This window comes from Hyperoodon ampullatus, assembly GCF_949752795.1.
Source record: "Hyperoodon ampullatus genome assembly, chromosome: X".
Lineage (NCBI taxonomy): Eukaryota > Metazoa > Chordata > Mammalia > Artiodactyla > Ziphiidae > Hyperoodon > Hyperoodon ampullatus.
In genome coordinates, this window is record NC_136913.1 from 34,979,940 (window position 1) to 34,998,607 (window position 18,668).

The 18,668-nt window shown below is 40.7% G+C and overlaps 1 protein-coding gene across 1 annotated transcript; it reads right to left on the reverse strand.

The window, feature by feature from the left end:
- Window positions 1–219: 219 nt before the first annotated feature.
- DYNLT3 (dynein light chain Tctex-type 3) lies at window positions 220–9,135 on the reverse strand (the record flags this gene model as incomplete). Its single annotated transcript, XM_079727950.1, has 5 exons — window positions 220–352; window positions 649–726; window positions 1,382–1,505; window positions 6,606–6,647; window positions 9,106–9,135. 5 exons carry the CDS (start codon window positions 9,133–9,135, stop codon window positions 276–278), a joined length of 351 nt encoding a protein of 116 aa, XP_079584076.1. The 3' UTR covers window positions 220–275.
- Window positions 9,136–18,668: the final 9,533 nt, after the last annotated feature.

Genomic DNA, 18,668 nt, shown 5'->3' on the forward strand with positions numbered 1-18,668 from the left:
TAAATATAAGATTGTATTTTCATGTCATGCCATATTTCTGCATTTGTTTTTTGCTAATGTTGAGGTTTTCCTATTTAAATGATGCTGTATGGAATATGAGATAATCTGCCTACTTCCTATGAGATTGCTTGCTTGCACTATTCAGTTTTTGTTGATAGCTTTGAAGCATATTGCACACTTGTCATCTAGCACACGAATAAGTAACTGTTACTCTTTTTAGAAAGGATACAGTGACAAATTCTTGTTAATGGTTTTGGCCGAACATTTTTAGCCTGTTACAGGACAATAGCAATGGCAAAGACATTGACAATACAGTTCATGGTTCGGTTTTCCCATCTTACAGTACAGGTTCCTGAAAACACACAACAAAAGGACTTTGAAATGCCAGCAAAGCATCAGAATTACCAGGAAATATATATATATATATATACACATTTTTCATAGGTTTTAATATCATATTTCCTGCAATCTGTTAAATCTTCATATTTCCTATTTGTCTGATGGCATACTTGTCACTAGGTACAAAGCAATTCTGTTGATAAAGTCTTGTGGGAATTTAATTAGAGATAAATAAGGATTCGATAACAAGTACACTATTTGACTTTGCTAGAAGTTGGATTTTGTTTGAATCAGTTTAAAGTCTCTTACCATCAGATGTGGTGTCCCAAAAACACGAGCTGGCTGTGTGAAAGCCATATGCACTCCTCTGGACCACCGCACAGGTCACTAAAAATAAAGTTGCACAGTAAGAACACTTACAAACGAAGGAAAACATATCTAAGTGTTTGAGTTCGGAGCTCTAAAAGCTATAAAAATAACAGAAGACAAAGCATTCAGCGAATGGATTGAAAAAAATAAGTCTCTCATCTTGATTATTTACCAGCACGATTCTGACCCCACTGGGTCCAGTCTGTTTGCTGCCCAACGCCATAACCAATGGTGACTGTACTGCAGGAAAAATCTGGTAGCAATTATGTGCCTTGTCCCATGGGCATAATTCAGACACAAAAACAAAGAAAATATTCCACTTTACAAGTAGTCTGGCACTTCACAGTCCTACACGTAAGGAGGCGTAGCACTAACGAAAGGAAGACAGTAGGGCTGAGGGAATTTCACTGAAGATAACCGATGCAAATGTAAAAGATGATGCTACCAAGACAAGTAGATGGTTGGCAGGAGCGCACACTGCTTTTGAGTTGTGAAAGATCTCCATCTTTTAGGTATTTTCACAGATTATTTTTGTGATGAATAAGTCAGAAGTCCTTCACCCCCTATTAGTATCAAACTTGCGTGTCTATCATTCATTTACATTCTGTAAATTCAGAGAAAAACCACAGGAACAAAGGTGAGTAAACTAGTGAGGAAGGACACTGATACTTACCAATATACTTATAAGCTTTTCCCAACTTAACCAGATGTGCTAAGGATTGTTCCACTATGCTTGCGGTCCATTGGTTGATGTTGTTATGATTATAATCTTCACCTCCCAAGACTCCATCTATACACTAAAAGGGCAGAGGACAATTAAACAAAGTATACACATATCACAGCAAAAAATTTATTCAAAACATAAAATACACTTATAACCTAATAAAACATCTTACAAGATATGCATCTGTTAAGTATTTATTATGCATCATCTCTAACTGTTGTAGAATTTTCAAAGCATTTCCGCATGCATTATCTCACTCTATGAGATATTACAGGCCATATAAAGATAAATGTGACGTGGCCTCTGCTGTAAAGAACTTAACAGTCTAGCAGAGAAGCTAATAAAAGAACTCTATAATACAAGGAAGACTAATCAAGGGTGGTAAGTCATGTCATAAAAGGATTATGGGGGGGTGGAGATTTTAAAAGGGTGATATCAATTGGTTAAAGAATGGCTTTGAAACAGCTCGGCTTTGAACTAGGTTTCAGATGCTAGAAATAAAGGATGAGACCAATTAAAAAATATATTTCTCATGTACAATAATTATATCCTATTTCATATTATGTAACTGCTTAGCTATCAAACAACAAGCACACCTGCCACTAAAAGTAAATCATCAACAGACGCTAGTTTTTAGGCACTCTAGAAAGAGAAAGTTAATTTTCCACGGTGTTTACTTGCATCCACTTCTGATACTTGATTAAGAGCACCGGTTTACTATTACAGTCTTAGGTTTTAAGGTCACCTCAGCCACCCCTGTGTGACCTTCTACAAGTGACTTAATCTCTTGAAACCCCTATTTTCCTAATCTTTAAAGTAGGGATAACAGCCTCATCAAGTTGTTGTGAGGAGGGGGGTGAGATAAGGAAAGCCATGTGCTCAAACACACTGACTGCCACAGAGTAAACACATTAGTAATGACAGATATTATTACATCATTATAATTATTGCTGCTGTTATTTTATTCTTTCCAGTTTTATTGAGATATAATTGACATACAACATTGTGTCAGTTTAAGGTGTACAATGTGATGATTTGACACGTTATACTGTGAAATGATTGCCACAATAAGGTTAGTTAACACATTCACTTCCTCACATACTTACCTTTTGTTTGTGTGTGTGTGTGTGTGTGTGTATTGAGAACATTTAAGATCTACTTTCAGCAACCTTCAAGTATACAATACAGTACTGTTAACTATAATTACCATGGTGTATATTAGATCCTCAGAACTTACTCATCTTATAACTATAAGTTTGTACCCTTTGACCGACATTTTCCCCACCCCATGGCAACCACCATTCTACTCTGTTTCTATGAGTTTGGATTTTTTAGATTCCACATATTAGTCCGATCATACAGTATTTGTCTTTCTCTGACCTATTTTGCTGCTATTATTTTTTTATTCAAGTGATAGAGCCTGGAGAATAAAGCACTCATTCAATTCATTTATAGAATCCAGCTTAGTAAGACAGACGCACGTGTGCAGCTTTCATTTACTACAACTGGCCTATAGTAGAGACACTAATTAATATGGAATCTTAAGCTGGATGGTATAAACTCTTCACTAATCATAAAAGCAAAAAGAGAAATTAAATTTAGAGTGGTTGAAGAAAGTAACAACGTGGCTCAAATTACTCTCCTAGAATGTAACATGAAGAGTTAGGAGGGTCAGTGGCTCAAGGGTCACAAGGACAAATATTTAATCCTGACTTTACCATTCCCAAGCTGATGGCCTTTGGGAAACCTCTTCCTCTCCCTAGACTGCTGTACCTTAATGGGAAACTACAAGCCCTTGTTTACTTTCAGGTTATCTAATAGGACCGCTTCAAGTTCTGCTCCAAACAACAGAAATATCAGGGGCCTGTGGATGCCACTGTAAATAGCCCTGCTAATTACTATTAATTAACACTTAGCCTTCTTCATTACCACTTAACCAGGAGGCCCACTAGATAATGAGGTCCTTAACCTGCTCTGTATTCCCAGGGCCAGACTCAGAACTCGGGCATGCAGCAGGCACTCAATACATGTTTGTTGTTGAAGTAATACTGGCTTTGATATATTCTCTGGGCATCCTGAATCAAATATACTTTAGATTAAGCTCCAAGTTAATTCCATTTGTAACTCACTTTTTATATGAAAATTTGTGGGCAAATTCTATTACTGACAATAAATAAAGCATATGCATATGACCAATAAGTGAGTGGCTCTAAGACTTCAGCAAGAAATATATATTAGCATAGGGGCTCAGAGGAAGGACTCTAAGAAAATAAGGAGATCAGCAAAAGATAAGAAAAACAGAAATGCCTGCTGAAACTGTATAAGCATCGGGGAAGTGCTGAAATGTTTTCAAATAGCGCTCGCTCGCTCCCTCCCTCCCTCCCTCCCTCCCTCTCCCCCTCTCACCTTTAGGATGCCTCAATGGCAAAGACAGTTGGCTCATGGGAAGAGAGGGGGAGGGAAGAGGATACACAGGTACCTGAAAGCCAGCTGTGGCAAACCTGAGATGTCTTTCGTCGAGTCTCATATTTTATATGAAAATTTCAAATGAAGCTTGCTTTTGACTCCATAGTGTATCAGTTTGTTTTCATTTGAAAATGGTGTTAAATTATTTATATTACTTAACTCCCTCTTGCAAGTATGGAAGTAAAAGTGATGCTCTAAAATGCACCCAGTGGGGACTTCCCTGGTGGTCCAGCGGTTGAGAATCCATCTTGCAGTGCAGGCGACACCGGTTCGATCCCTGGTCGGGGAACTAAGATCCCACATGCCACGGGGCAACTAAGTCCGCGCGCCGCAATGAAAGATCCCACGTGCCGCAACTAAGACCCTACGCAGCCTAAATAGATAAATAATTTTTTTAGAATAAAAAAAATGCACCCAGTGGCTTCTAGGACCTCCTAGCCACCACTCAATATGGGTATCTCATTTTAAGAAGCATGGTTCTTTTAACTGAACAAACCATCAAAGTAACCCATGCACGTGGGTTTAAAAAGCCAACAGAACAGAAGAGCTTACAATGAAAAATAAGAATCCCCTCCCCACCCTTTCCCATCCCCAGCCCCCTTCCACAGAAGAAACACTTTTAGGGTACAACTGTTTTTTTATCTCTTAAGGGTCACTCACATATCTAAATAATGTTTATATCACTATTTCTTGATTTATGAATTATAGACAACACCCCTAGAGCTCCTGCTATGACAGATGAAAATTTAGTTCCCTAGGACCACCTGCCACCTCCTGCCCCCCTCCCCACGTCCCTCAATGTAATGAGTTTGCTATTTTTACTTCAATATATTTACAGTATTAGGAGCATGTTTCTTTTCTACTCCGGATGTTTCCTTTCACGCAGAGGATTTTTTCCTTATCATCCCTGGCCTCTCGTCCCACCTGTTATTATTCCTCCCCATGGAGGTGGAGTGAGTTACTGGTTGGTACCCTTCTCATCTGGGAGAGCCAATCTCCCAAATGCCTTGGACTTGGCTATTTGGTTTCTCCTTCCCTCTTCACCCAGACCAACGAAAGGCACCAGCCTGGTTGAGTGTTTCTCTCTGCTGACTCTAACTTTCCCTTGGATGCCTCTTCCAAGGTCTGAACTGAACCGGTAGGGAGTTAGCAAAACAAGCTCCAATCTCCAACTCAGTTTTTATCAATAATAAAGGTGATATTTGGTTCTCTTTCTACTAACTCTTTGGTCTTTTCATATGGTTCGTAATGTGGGTAAAGAAGAAGGTACTATTTAAAAGATTCCTCCAATACCCCAGCATCCTTTGCTTCATGTTCCATCCACCAAGGCCAGTCTCTCTTGACTTTCCACTTTGAGGCTGTTATCACTCCTGCCCTCCCATGACCTCCATCCCTTCTTCCACCACCCCCCTCCGTTGCTCTCATTTGTGCTTTTGCATTGTCAAGGTATCGAAAACATTTGCATTTTGTTTTAATAATGATATATTCCTGGCTACAAAGTTCTAATACATGATTTTGAACTATTAATATATGGCGGGATTTTCAGGTGCCTATCCAGCTCTCTCAGACCTCAGGTTGATCCTAGTTTTACAAGGCCAGCCCTGGGTGAGTTCCGGGTGAGCTCATGCCCTAAGCATTCAGGCAGGTAAGGCATCGTCTCAGGACTGAGACGGTGCTCAGTGCCCAGAGGGCAAGCCAATCCAGCCAAGCCTAAAGGTAGTTGGGGCCTGCTGCTAGGACACAGGCCGCAACAGCCATGCCCACAATACAAGCCTACCTTCCGGGCCAGCTTATTTTTTTCTAGGATTTGGCACAGTTAAAAATGACTCAGGACTATTAAAAGTGTTCATAAATACCTTACCCACAGTTAGTCTGTATGTGATACCACTAGAATAATTAAAGTTCCTCTGCCAGCACTAAGTCCCAAAGAGAACTTCTTGTCTATTTGCCTAACACGAGGACCAGATATCATATTTCAAATATTTTTCTGAAGAATTTGATTTACCGTCATATCAGTGTCTAAAAGATATTAAAAGATATTAAGTGATTACTTTTCCAATCTTTGTGTGTGTGTGTGCGCGGCCGTGCCATGTGGCATGCAGGATCTTAGTTCCCCGACCAGGGATCAAACCTGTGCCCCCTGCATTGGGAGTGCAGAGTCTTAACCACTGGAAGTCCCTATTTTTCCAGTTATATTGGGCTAAAAAAAAGCATACAATAACCAAAGCAGATATTACTAGGGTCTTTTATTTACTTGAGATATATATATATATATACATACACACACATATATATAATATATATATGTACACACACATATATATGTATGTATATACTATAATTATATGTTTATTATACTATACATATAACCTACCTGTATACTTTTAGGGCATTAACATTTAAAATAATATTTGGCCCCACTGGAATAAAAGTTCTTTTATTCAAAAGACAGAGAATCAGTTTTAGAAAACAGCAAACCAGTTTTCTAGATCAATATTTAAATATCCCTTTCAGGGTAAGCCCCAAGATGCCTGACAGCATCCAACACAACAAACATAGAAGCACCCCTATAAAGAATTAGTGAATAAATATGAAAAATCTTGCTTTAATACTAAGGTTTCTAACTTTGTGCCGAAAGTCAAAACACAGCTTTTTAAAATTTCAACCAATGCATCAATCTTCAAGATGAACAAGATATGTAACTCACCTCTTTAACGATATTGTGGGCTTCCTCAGCATTGAAGCCGACCTAAAGATGGAAAACAAAAGATAAAGCTGTTTTCAACACAGACTTCCTTTTCCTGGTAGCTATGATGCTACACAGAATAACCTAGGCTGGCCTAGACAGGTTTTAGTGACAGGAGACCACAGTGAAAAGGGGCATTAAGTCTACTGAGGCTACTAATCCCACCTTGATCATCTTGAAAATTGCAAAATGCTTTCCCCACCTACCTCCATGGAGATTCTGATTGATTAGTTCTGAGGCAGAGCCTGGGCAACTATGTTTTTTTAAGAAGTGCTTTACTCATATAACACTACTATATATAAAACAGATAATCAACAGGGACCTACTGTATAGCACAGGGAATTCTACTCAATACTCTGTAATAACCTACATGGGACAAGAATCTGAAAAAGAATAGATACTTGTATATGTATAACTGAATCACTTTGCTGTACACCTGAAACTAACACAACACTGTAAATCAACTATACTCCAATATAAAATTTAAAAATTTTAAATAGATATGGACAGCACAAGAAAAAAGAAGTGCTTTACTGGTGATTTTGATGAACACCAGAGATTGAGGATCATTGGATTGTAAAGCTCAGGAAATAGGAGGTGGGTATAAGGATGTGTTATCAGTACACAGGAAATAGTTGCCGCTAAGTGAGAATGAGGGGGAGTGAGAAAAGAATGCTGAATAGATAAGTTTCAAGTTTGTTTTTAACTTATGCTGGGCAAAAATGTGGCTTTTCTGAGTTAAAGGTTATGAAAATACTTGATCATTCCAAATTAATGTCACTTTATAACATATAAATAATATGTTAGACCTATAATCTATATAGACCTATAATATAACAGGTCTGGCAACTTAGTCTTTCCTGTGGAGTGGCTTGATACAATCTTGAGTTAAAAGCAACCATTAATGACAAGGAAATGTCCTAGAGTCAAGAACTAGGCTACCTGATAAGATTGCAATCTAAACCAAAGCACTTCAGGTAGTACATGATTTGTTTCCATAGAGACGTTTTTAGGTGCTCTGTGACATCAGCATGTTTGTAAATCCCACTATACAACAAAACAGTTCAAAAACCAAGTAAATTCTGAAAATAAGTATCATCTTGAGTACAGATTTAAAATATTTTCAACTCATTTAATTACACCAGATAATTCCCCGACAACAAAGGAACAAAAATACCCTAAATAATCAGAAATATCACGAAAACAGGTGTCACAACTGCCCCTATTAAAATGGTCATTTTACCTTCAAATAAGGTCCTTATCTATTTTCAAAAGTGGTCTACAAATTAAATGGGATGTCCATTCCGCTTCAATTTGGAAGGTCACCCGATAATCAGGTTGTCCTGGGTGGCCATGGTAACACATGTAATTTTATTTCTTTTTAAATATAGGTATTTAGGGGGTACTGCAGTACAGAACCTCTTAGGAGTCAGCAGACTAGTGCTTCTTGAGGGTGAAATTGGTTGTGCTTCAATTTCTAAAATAAGAACACTTTACCACTAACCTTAAAGTGTGTATGCCACCTGCAGCATAGAAGTAATGAATTTAAATGTGGTCTTAGCTTCTGCAGAAGCCCACATCCTAAAGATGAATGGTCCAGAAGCCCCTTTCAGGGGTCTAATGATACACCATTTTATGCTGCACCTCCACCACGTGCCTGCCTACTTTTATTTCACCGCACCATTCACCTGTGGCTACCACTGGACAGAAGATGTCTTTGTTTATACTGCCCTGTCACAGGTTATCCTGGGATCCAACAGGCCTCATCCTCATCGTGGTTAAAGTGAAGCCAGAGTTGTAGTTGTGTAATCAGAGGTCTGGGTTCAAATGGAGCATCTGTCATTCCTGGCAGTTCTAACTTGGGGCAAGTCACTTAGCCGCCATGAAAGTCAGAGTCCCCCATCAGTAACAGGAAGATGACAGATGACATCACGGGATTCTGGTGAGGTTTCGGGAAGCCTGAGTCAGTAAGCAAAGGCTCCTTAATCCATAAGGCGCCTCCTTCCAAACCACCCAGACGAGAGTGCCCGGGAGCGGGACCGGCTCTGCCACCAGGGCCTCGCTTGGCGGGGATGCGGCACCTGCTTTGGGGACTCCAAGGGGCGGAGGAAGCAGCCGGGAAGACCGGCTCCTGAGGCCCGCCCTGCAGACCGGCGGCTCCCTCCACCCCATCCCTACCCCACGCACCCCGAGTCAGGCCTTCCACCCCTCGGCCCCGACCCCACTGCCAGCCCCCTGTGCTCCCAGCAGCCCCTGCCACCCCGACTCTCAGCCCACCCTCAGGGCCTCGGGGTGGGGAGCCGAGGATGGGCGGGGCGGATCCCGGGCCCCGAGGAGAGGATCCGGGCTCGGAGGACGCCGCACCCCAACTCTCGTGGCCGTCGGGTGCCGGGAGACCACCCGGCCAAGACTAAGCGCCGAGGCGGACGGGGGTCGCTCGCGGGCGGTGAAGGGGCGGTACCTCGTCGCAGGGGCGATGGTACTCCTCCATCGTGGCGCCAGCTCTCCTAGGGGGCTGAGGGATGGGCAGGTCTAGCTACGCGGCCGCGTACTGGCCCCGGGGAGGCCCCGCCCCCCGGTTATGACCCGGGGCGTTCCCCACGCAGGCCCCGCCTTTGCGTCACAGTGTTACCACCTTCCCGGCACCCCCGCCTCCCGGACTCCCATCCCACCCTCCCGCAGGATTCCTGCGACTGGAAGTGTCTCTCTGTTACCTCCAACCTTTCTGGAAACCAGGGTTGGGTGTTAAAGAGCTGGGATTTGTGCCGGTGTGGATCAGATGGGGTGACCTAGTGTCAGTCCGTCTAAACTCTGCAGTATTTATGAGTGCCCACTGCCATGGTTATTTGCACATATTCGTGCATCATCATCCAGCAAATAAGTGTAGTGAATGCAATGGTGAGCAAGCTGCTTTGATTTGTCTTCTTACTAGCTATGTCACTTGGAAAAATTAACCTCCCACAGCCTCAGTTTTCTCCTATGAAAACAAAATTACACCTATTTCATGGCTGGTTGTGAGGATCAAATGAGATGCTGTATGTACTACAACTCCTGAAGCAGATGCTCTTACACCCCTCCTCCTCCATGACTATGTAAAAAAACCCAAAAAACAAAAGAACTTTAATTTGTAGGAGAGAAGGTACAAATATACTAAATCAAATTATAAATATTAGCAGAACAATGGTTACTTTTATTTAAAAATTACGAAGTTTCAGATAATCCTAAGGATTTTCTCATTTAAATACATGAGAACCCAGCAGGTTTGGTTCTGTTACCATCATCCCATCTTTCAAGATGAAACTGAGGTACAGAGAGTTTAAGTAATTTGCCAAAGATCATGTATCCAGTAAGTAGTAGAAGAAGAATTTAAAGTCAAGGAGGCTGATAGCAGCTAGCAGCACCCAAGTTCTTAATCTCTGTATTAGTTTCCTATTGCTGTTGTAACAAATTATCATAAATTTAGTGGCTTAAAGCAGCACAAATTTATTGTTTTACAGTACTAGAGGTCAGAAATCTAAAATGAGTCTGCAGGACTACGTTCCCTTTGGAGGCTCGAGAAGAGAATCCATTTCCTTGCCTTTTCCAGTTTCTAGAAGCTGCCTACCTTTCAATGGCACAAGTGTCAAACAGTTTGGGGACCATGCTTTAAAACCACCATAGCTTTATTAGTTAGTATCCTGGTTGCAAGTAACAGAAGATTCAAGTACGATGAGCTGAAATACTAAGGACATTTGTTTTCTGGCATAGCCAGAAATACAGAGGTAGAGATGTTCTACGTTGGTTCAGTTGCTCAACAACTTTTTGGAGTCTCTGTGCTTTCCTTCTTTCCATTCTACTATCCTCAGCATATCAGCAATATTTAGTCATGGCCACACGTGGCTGCAGCAGTTCTGGTATCACAAGGAATGAAGGTATCACATCCAATGAAGAAAATGGACATTGACTTGGGTTGATCAATTTATTTTAGGAAGGCAAATCTTTACTTGAAATCCCGTGGAGTCTTCTCCTGAGGTCCCTCCCATTTGCCAACATTCAGTCATGTGACTCCTCCCTTGGCAAAACCTATGGGAAAACACATGTTTGGTATTTTCACCTTCTATGGTGAAAAATGAGTGCTACTGGAAAGGAAAAAGGGATGTGAAATAATTGTTGTTAGGAAAGTCCTTACCAACTATTTTCATGCTGTGGTCCATATATAAAAGATAGTAATAGTTGCATGATACATTGGGGTGAACTAGAGGGGCTTTGGGGTATTTTTATGGTGTTTGATTAAAAAATATTTTCTTTAAGTTATATAATTGTAAGGAAAAAATAAAATGAAAAAGGTGTTAAAAATTTAATTTGTAAAAACTTCCAAATGAAATCTTTCAAATATTTTAATGAGACCCTCAATCTTGCTTTCATGAATAATATTTTATATCTGGATTTATGCTTAAAATAGCTATATGCAATTTCTGTTTGAGAGATTTTAATAATTATTTTTCCTCCAAATCTTAATAGATTCTATTGTTGAGAAGTGTTCTTCATAGAAGTAACTGATAAAACATTTAGACACATTTTATAAACCATTCAAATTATATTTAAAGGCTTCTGTAATGGTGGTCTAAGTAATTAGAACTAACCCTTTCACTGCCAATTAGGAAGGTTGTGCAAAATATAATAAGCATTTGCTCAAAGGAATTGGAGTTTTGATAATATGGGGAAGAATTATGCATCTAAGACCTGGAGAAGCATGCAACCTAGAAGCACGAGCAAAGCATTTGGGACAAATATTTTCCCCCTGTGGGGTAGAAGATGCAAAGCCTTTTGCTTATGAGCCAAGAGGTAAAATAATCAGATTCCATGCCCTGCCAAGGAGGAGATCTTTGGTAACAATCATATTTTGGGTTGAGAATCCAAGGATTACACCCTAGGAAAAGGTGTCAAACAATAAAACTTGATCTTGCAGGCACTGAAGCTCAGTTTTAAATCACTTCAATTCCTGAAATTGAATTAAGGCGATGTGGCATTGCTAATGCCTCTAGCCAACTTCCAGAAGCAAATGTAAATTCTTTCTGGAGGAAGAAAACATCATCCTAGGCCTCAAATTAGATACATAATTGTCCACGTATATCATCGGATGCACAATAAAATATAACTAGGCACATACAGAGACAAAACAACATTATCCTAAATCAACAGACAATGGGAACAACTCAACAAGGGATCTAGATGGTAGAATTATCAGAATAGGCCTTAAAATGTATGTGCTTAATGTATTTGAGATAATATTAAGAATTTCCTCAAAGAACTGGAAAGTATGAAAAATATCCAAATGGAATTTCTAGAAGTGCGAAACACAATAACCAAGATTGAAAATTTAAAGGATGGGTTCTATAGTAGTTTAGACAAAGCTGAAGATTTAATTAGTGAAATTTTAAAAACAGGTCACCAGAAAATATTCAGAATGGGGCATAAATGAATATAAAATATGTAAGAAATCATAGAGGCAAAAGGAACACCATGAGAATGTTTAACGCATGTAATTGGAGTTCCAAAAGGAGATGAGAAGGAATGGACAGAAGCAATATTTGATGAAATAATAGCTGAAAATCTTCCAAAAGTGATTGAAGAACTTATTAATCAGATCTTCTAGAGGAAGCAGAGGAACACTCAAAATATAATAATTCAGTAAGGATTTATTTACACTGATGTGTGTTGGGGAGGTGGGTATGGGGGAATCCATAATGAATAGTTCAGGAACCTGATAACAGTCTACCACGTTTGCCCTCAACATTCATCCTCTTGACCAGCTACAGAGGCAGAGACTATCACAACTATTTCATGTTACTTGAGCCTCTGCCAACTCCACCATCTTATATGTAGGATACAAATTATGGCTAATGTTTTTGGTTTCAGGTGGTTGCATGACCAACTTGTTCTCACATTAGAATGATACCGTAGTTGATGGGTCACCTCTATGTGTTAAGCAGCACATTTTTAAAAAATATTTATTTATTTATTTATTTTGGCTGCATTGGGTCTTCACTGCTGCGCGCGGGCTTTCTCTAGTTGCGGCGAACGGGGGCTACTCTTTGCTGAGGTGCACAGGCTTCTCATTGTGGTGGCTTCTCTCGTTGCGGAGCACGGGCTCTAGAGCGCAGGCTCAGTAGTGGTGGTGCACGGGCTTAGTTGCTCCGTGGCATGTGGGATCTTCCCGGACCGGGGCTCGAACCCGTGTCTCCTGCATTAGCAGGCTGATTCTTAACCACTGTGCCACCAGGGAAGTCCAAGCAGCACATTTTAAACTGCACATCTATTGCATTTATATGGACCTAGTGATTACCACTGTAATGTCACCAATGTCATGGATCAATGTGATGTTGTACAATTATGGGAAATGTGGGACTCTGGCAAACCTGCCCTGGAGGCCTTCTAATTTTTTAGTGCATGTTTTAAATTTTATATTCATAACTCTTAATTTCTGTTTTCCCTATATGTGCTTTCCAAAGTTACAATAAGATTCCAGGTGACTCTCCAATCTTTATTAGTACTTTCATACTATGCTACAACAACTTGACCCCCAATGCCTTGCCCTCCACATGCATTTCACCCTCTGGTGATAATGTGAGTAACCATGATGTCACCTCATGCCATGAATTACTCATGCCTCATGATTCTCAGCAGGAAGATTATCCATGAACTTCCTCAGAATATGAACATTTAAGGATTTATTTCATGAGGATCTAATTCCTGATACCCTGTATTAGTCAGGGTTCTCCAGAGAAACAGAACCAATAGGATGTGTGTATATAGAGAAAGGAATTTATCTTAAGGAATTGGCTTACACAATTGTGGAGGCTTGGTGAGCCCAGAATCTGATGGGGAAGGCCAGCAACCTGAAGATTCAGGAAAGAGATGCATTTCAAGTCCAAAGGCACCCTTTTGTAGAACCAGGAGAGCCTATGTTGCAGATGAAATCAGAATGCAGTCTGCTAGAGAATTCTCTTTTACTTGGGGGAGGTCAGCCTTTTGTTTTAGTCAGTCCTTCAACTGATTAGATGAGGCCCACCCACATTATGGAGGGCAATCTGCTTTACTCAAAGTCCACTGAGTTAAATATACATCTCATTCAAAAATACCCTCACAGAAACATTCAAAATAATGTTTGACTAAATATCTGGGCACCATGGCTCAGAAAACTTGACACCTAAGATTAACCATCACAGGCTACTTTTGGTACTAGTTACTGTATCAGTCAGTTGCCAAGATGAAGAAGATGGCACACTCCAATTGGCATAAATTGAGGGGGGCTCATTTACAAAGGGACAAATTACAAAGGTGTGGGCAGGTGAATGACTATTGATATTACAAGAACCTGGGGCTAGCGATGCTGGAGCTGTCACCACTTCTAGGCCCAGAAGTTTAAGGGGAAAGAGAGGCTTAAACAATCATGTAGAGAAGGCCACTTTGAGAGGAACAGTAACCTTTTGTCAAGGGATACAGCAAACCAAGGGTGCCTCCCGAAAAGGGAGCCAGAGGAATAATTACCCTGATCTCTTCACCCTCCCTCTGATCTCCTACTAATGCTCCTCACTGGCTGCACTCAACTTGAAACCAGAGGGCATGGGAGCTATTGTAATCCATATAGGTCAGCTTCCCAAAGCAGAGGAGTCAAAACATGGACGTAGAGACGCAGAGAATATCTAGCACAGACCTCAAGCCACAGGTCTAATAATCCCTAAGATTCCCCAAGCAGAATGAATAAAATAAAACCTGTATTTTGGCACATCACAGTATAATGATTGAAAACCAAAGGAAGCTGAAAAATTATGAAGTATCATCCCCTCCCAACAAAGAAGACAAATTACCTACAAAAGTCAAACAAGAAGGTTGACATCTAACTGCTCACAGAAACAATAGAAAACCAAAGACAATGCATTTGCCTTCAATGATAATGCATTTTGACACCTTCAAAATACTGAAGAAAATTCCGTGAACTTAGAATGTGTACCCAGCACAAATAACCTTCAAAAATGAAGATGAAGTAATAAAAAATTAGGCAAATAACCGAGAAAATTAGTCACCAGCAGAAGTACACTTCAAGAAATAACAAAAATCTATTATTTTGGGGCTTCCCTGGTGGCACAGTTGTTAAGAATCTGCCTGCCAATGCAGGGGGCATGGGTTCAAGCCCTGATCCAGGAAGATTCCACATGCCAAGGAGCAACTAAGCCTGTGCACCACAAGTACTGAGCCTGTGCTCTAGAGCCTGCAAGCCACAACTACTGAGCCTGTGTGCCACAACTACTGAAGCCTGCGTGCCTAGAGCCCGTGCTCCGCAACAAGAGAAGCCACCACAATAAGAAGCCCGCGCACTGCAACGAAGAGTAGCTCCTTCTCGCTGCAACTAGAGAAAGCCCGTGCACAGCAATAAAGACCCAATGCAGCCAAAAATAAATAAATAAAATAAAGTTCCCTTTAAAAAAAATTAAAAATAATAAATAAAACGTGATGCTTCTTAAAAAAAATCTATTATTTTGGCAAAAGACAAATAATCCTGGATAGAAATCTGGGCAAAATAGAAAGAAATGAAGAGTAAAGGAGTAAATTTGGGGATAATTTAATGATTATCAACTCTATAAAACAATAATGATAATGTCTTATGAAGTTTAACAGATATGTCAAATTAAAATACAGGATAACAATATCAGTTGAGAGGAAAAAAAATTGAGTTAAAGTGTTCGAAGACCGCTTCATTGTCAGTGAAGTGGGTAAAGGTATCAAGTTGTATTTTGACAAGTCAAGGATGCATTTTGTATATGATAAGCCATAAAGGAAAAGTTAAAAAGAAATGTATAGCTACTAAACTAATAGAGTGGGGAAATGGAATAATAAAAATACTCACCTCAAAACAAGGCAAAAGAGGAGAGGAAAACATAACAAAGTAGAGGTGAGACAAATAGGTACCAAGTAATGATAATATATTTTAACTTCAATATATCATAATTATGATAAATATAACTAGATCATATGTTTCATCTAAAAGACCAGAGGCAAAACAAAATATAACCCATCTATATGCTGTTTACAAGTGACACATAAAAAATATCAGGGATGCATAAAAGTTGAAAGTAAAATGATGGAAAAGATATACCATGCAACATTATCATATATATATTCATAATATCACATATATACACATATACTATATATTAATAATATATTTGTGGCATATATAAATTAATATCAGATAAAGGAGGCTCTAAGGCAAAAAGCATTTCTTGAGGAAAGGACACATTTCACAATGATAAAAGAGTTAATTCACTAGGTAGACATAACTGTCCTACCTTTGTATGCACTTAACAAATTGCCTTAAAACACAAGTAAATATTAGTAGAATTAAAAGATGAAATAGATAGATTCATAATTGTATGGGAGATTTTATTATTATTATTATTTTTTTTTTTTTTTTTTTTTTTTGCGGTACGCAGGCCTCTCACTGTTGTGGCCTCTCCCGTTGCAGAGCACAGGCTCCGGACATGCAGGCTTAGCGGCCATGGCCCACGGGCCTAGCCACTCCACGGCATGTGGGATCTTCCCGGACCGGGGCACGAACCCGTGTCCCCTGCATTGGCAGGTGGACTCCCAACCACTGCGCCACCAGGGAAGCCCGAGAACATTAATTTTTAAATTGGCTTACTTAGGATGAACGTGGATCAACAATGGGGCAGGGAAGAGAAGATACAAATGACCCAGGAAGTTACTATGCTGACATACGCTTTCTTCCATTCCAAAAACGCTGATCAATAATGCAAATGTATGAGGAGAAATGCCCTATCTATGAGGATTGCTATGCTATGAAATTGGTCTTCGGAGGATTGAAAAGAACAGGATTTGAGCCCAGGCTGCAAATCAGGATCACAGGACGAGGTTTTTAAAAGTCTCTATGCTGGACACCACCCCCTGAGATTTTCATTTAATTGCTCTGAAGAAGGGCCTGGCATCAGTAGTTTTTCAAAACCTTCATCCAGGTGATTATAACACGCAGTCACGGCTGAGAACCCTTGGTACAAAATCAATTTTTAACCCCACCGCCATGTCATTAAAACAAGGTAAGTTCACTTTTGCCGGTAAGGCTTAAATACAGTTCTGCTGGAAGTTCGGACAATAACATTAATTCTTGGGTTTTTTCGGTGACCTATGGTTTGGTGATTCATTCATTCATCAAACGTTTGCTTAGCACCCACTATGTGCTAGGCATTGTGTTAGAGCAGTGGTTCTCAATCAGGGGCGATTTTTGCCCCCTCTTGGCCCCCGGGGATGTTTGGAAGCATCTGGAGACAGTTTTGATTGTTATAACCAGGGTGGATGGTACTGCATATAATGAGTAGAGGTCAGGGTTGCTGCTAAACATTCTACAATGCACAGGACAGCCCACCCCCCACGACAAAAATTATTTTGCGCAAAATATCAGTAGTGCTCAAGTTGAGAAATCCTATGTTAGATGTGGGTGAATGGGAGAAAGTCCCTGTCTCTCTGGAGTTTATGATCTAGTGGAAGAAGCAGGCCAATATGCAAATACTATATATATTTGTGTGCATATATATGTGTGTGTGTATATGACGTCAGGTAGTTTGTTATTAACTGTTACAAAAATGATTTAAGCAAAGTAAGGGAATAAAGTGTGATTGGGGAGAGTCTCTTTTACATGAGGTGATGAGGGAAGGCTCCTCTGAGAAAATGATGTTTAAGCCATCATTTGAATGTCAAGAAGTTAGATGAGAACTTGGGAGTTAGGCTAGAAGTTAGATTAGAAATTGGAAGTTAGTGTTTTCTCAGAGAGCGAGGGAAAGAATTAATTAGGAAAATATGGTAACACTTAAGGCAGCTCCATTGGGCTTTGTGGTCGTTATTTCAAAGTGAAAACAATTATCGAAGTTACGGGCTCTAGCCACGTTCAGCTCTTGGAACACGTGCAGAAGAGTAGAGTTAACGGGGGGGCGGGGCGGGGCGGGGCGGGGCGGGGCGGGATTTTCCAGGTGATTCTAATTGAGGAGGAGCGGCACATGGGATCTGAAGGCATTTTCAGTGAAGAGACGGTGCAGATAGCTCCTGGATTCTAAGCTGGGTAAGTAATGATGGACAGTGGAAAAGTGAGAGGGCCTTTGCTTTCAAGGTCCAGATGGGGTCAGAGAATTACTGTGCTGAGGGTTCTAGAAGAAGTGAGATGGGAAGAAAGAGAGTAAGGGTCAGAAATTCAGATGATTGAAAGTAAAACCTTTCGAGGCCAAGATCTAAAGAGCGAGGAGGAGCCTCTCCTACTTGGTGCCTCCTTTATAGCCTACTGTGGGCAGCGAAGCCAGGGGACCGGGGACTCCTAGGAGTACAGAAACTTTGTATATATGGGGTGTTCTGAGCGCATTGGCTGTGGGGAGTGGCGCGAGCCGGGCGGGGAGAGTAAGCAGGCACCAGGGAAGAAAAAGGACTTTTCCATACAGGTTGATCCTCTCTTCCAAACTCATAAATTCCATATGAGATGTCGGTCTCTTTTTCCTGTCCTTGTCTCTGTGTGAATTTTTATTATGATTTAGTACTTGTTCATGTAGCTAAAGGTGAAATGACATTTATGTCTCTGGGATGCTCTGCTTGTCCTCACAATTTCATGACAGCAATAAGAATGTTGGGGGCTGGGCTTCCCTGGTGGCACAGTGGTTGGGAGTCAGCCTGCCGATGCAGGGGACACGGGCTCGTGCCCCGGTCTGGGAGGATCCCACATGCCGCGGAGCGGCTGGGCCCGTGAGCCATGGCCGCTGAGCCTGCGCGTCCGGAGCCTGTGCTCCGCAACGGGAGAGGCCACAGCAGTGAGAGGCCCGCGTACCGCAAAAAAAAAAAAAAAAACAACGTTGGGAGCTAAGGTTTGGAGGATTCATTTATTGGTATGTTTTGCTCCCTCCTGCTCCTGCCATTTCTAGCGAAGGTAGTAACTTTTGAACATTTTCTTAACTAAAAATTCTGTGTATGTCAGGGGCAATCCATGCCCCA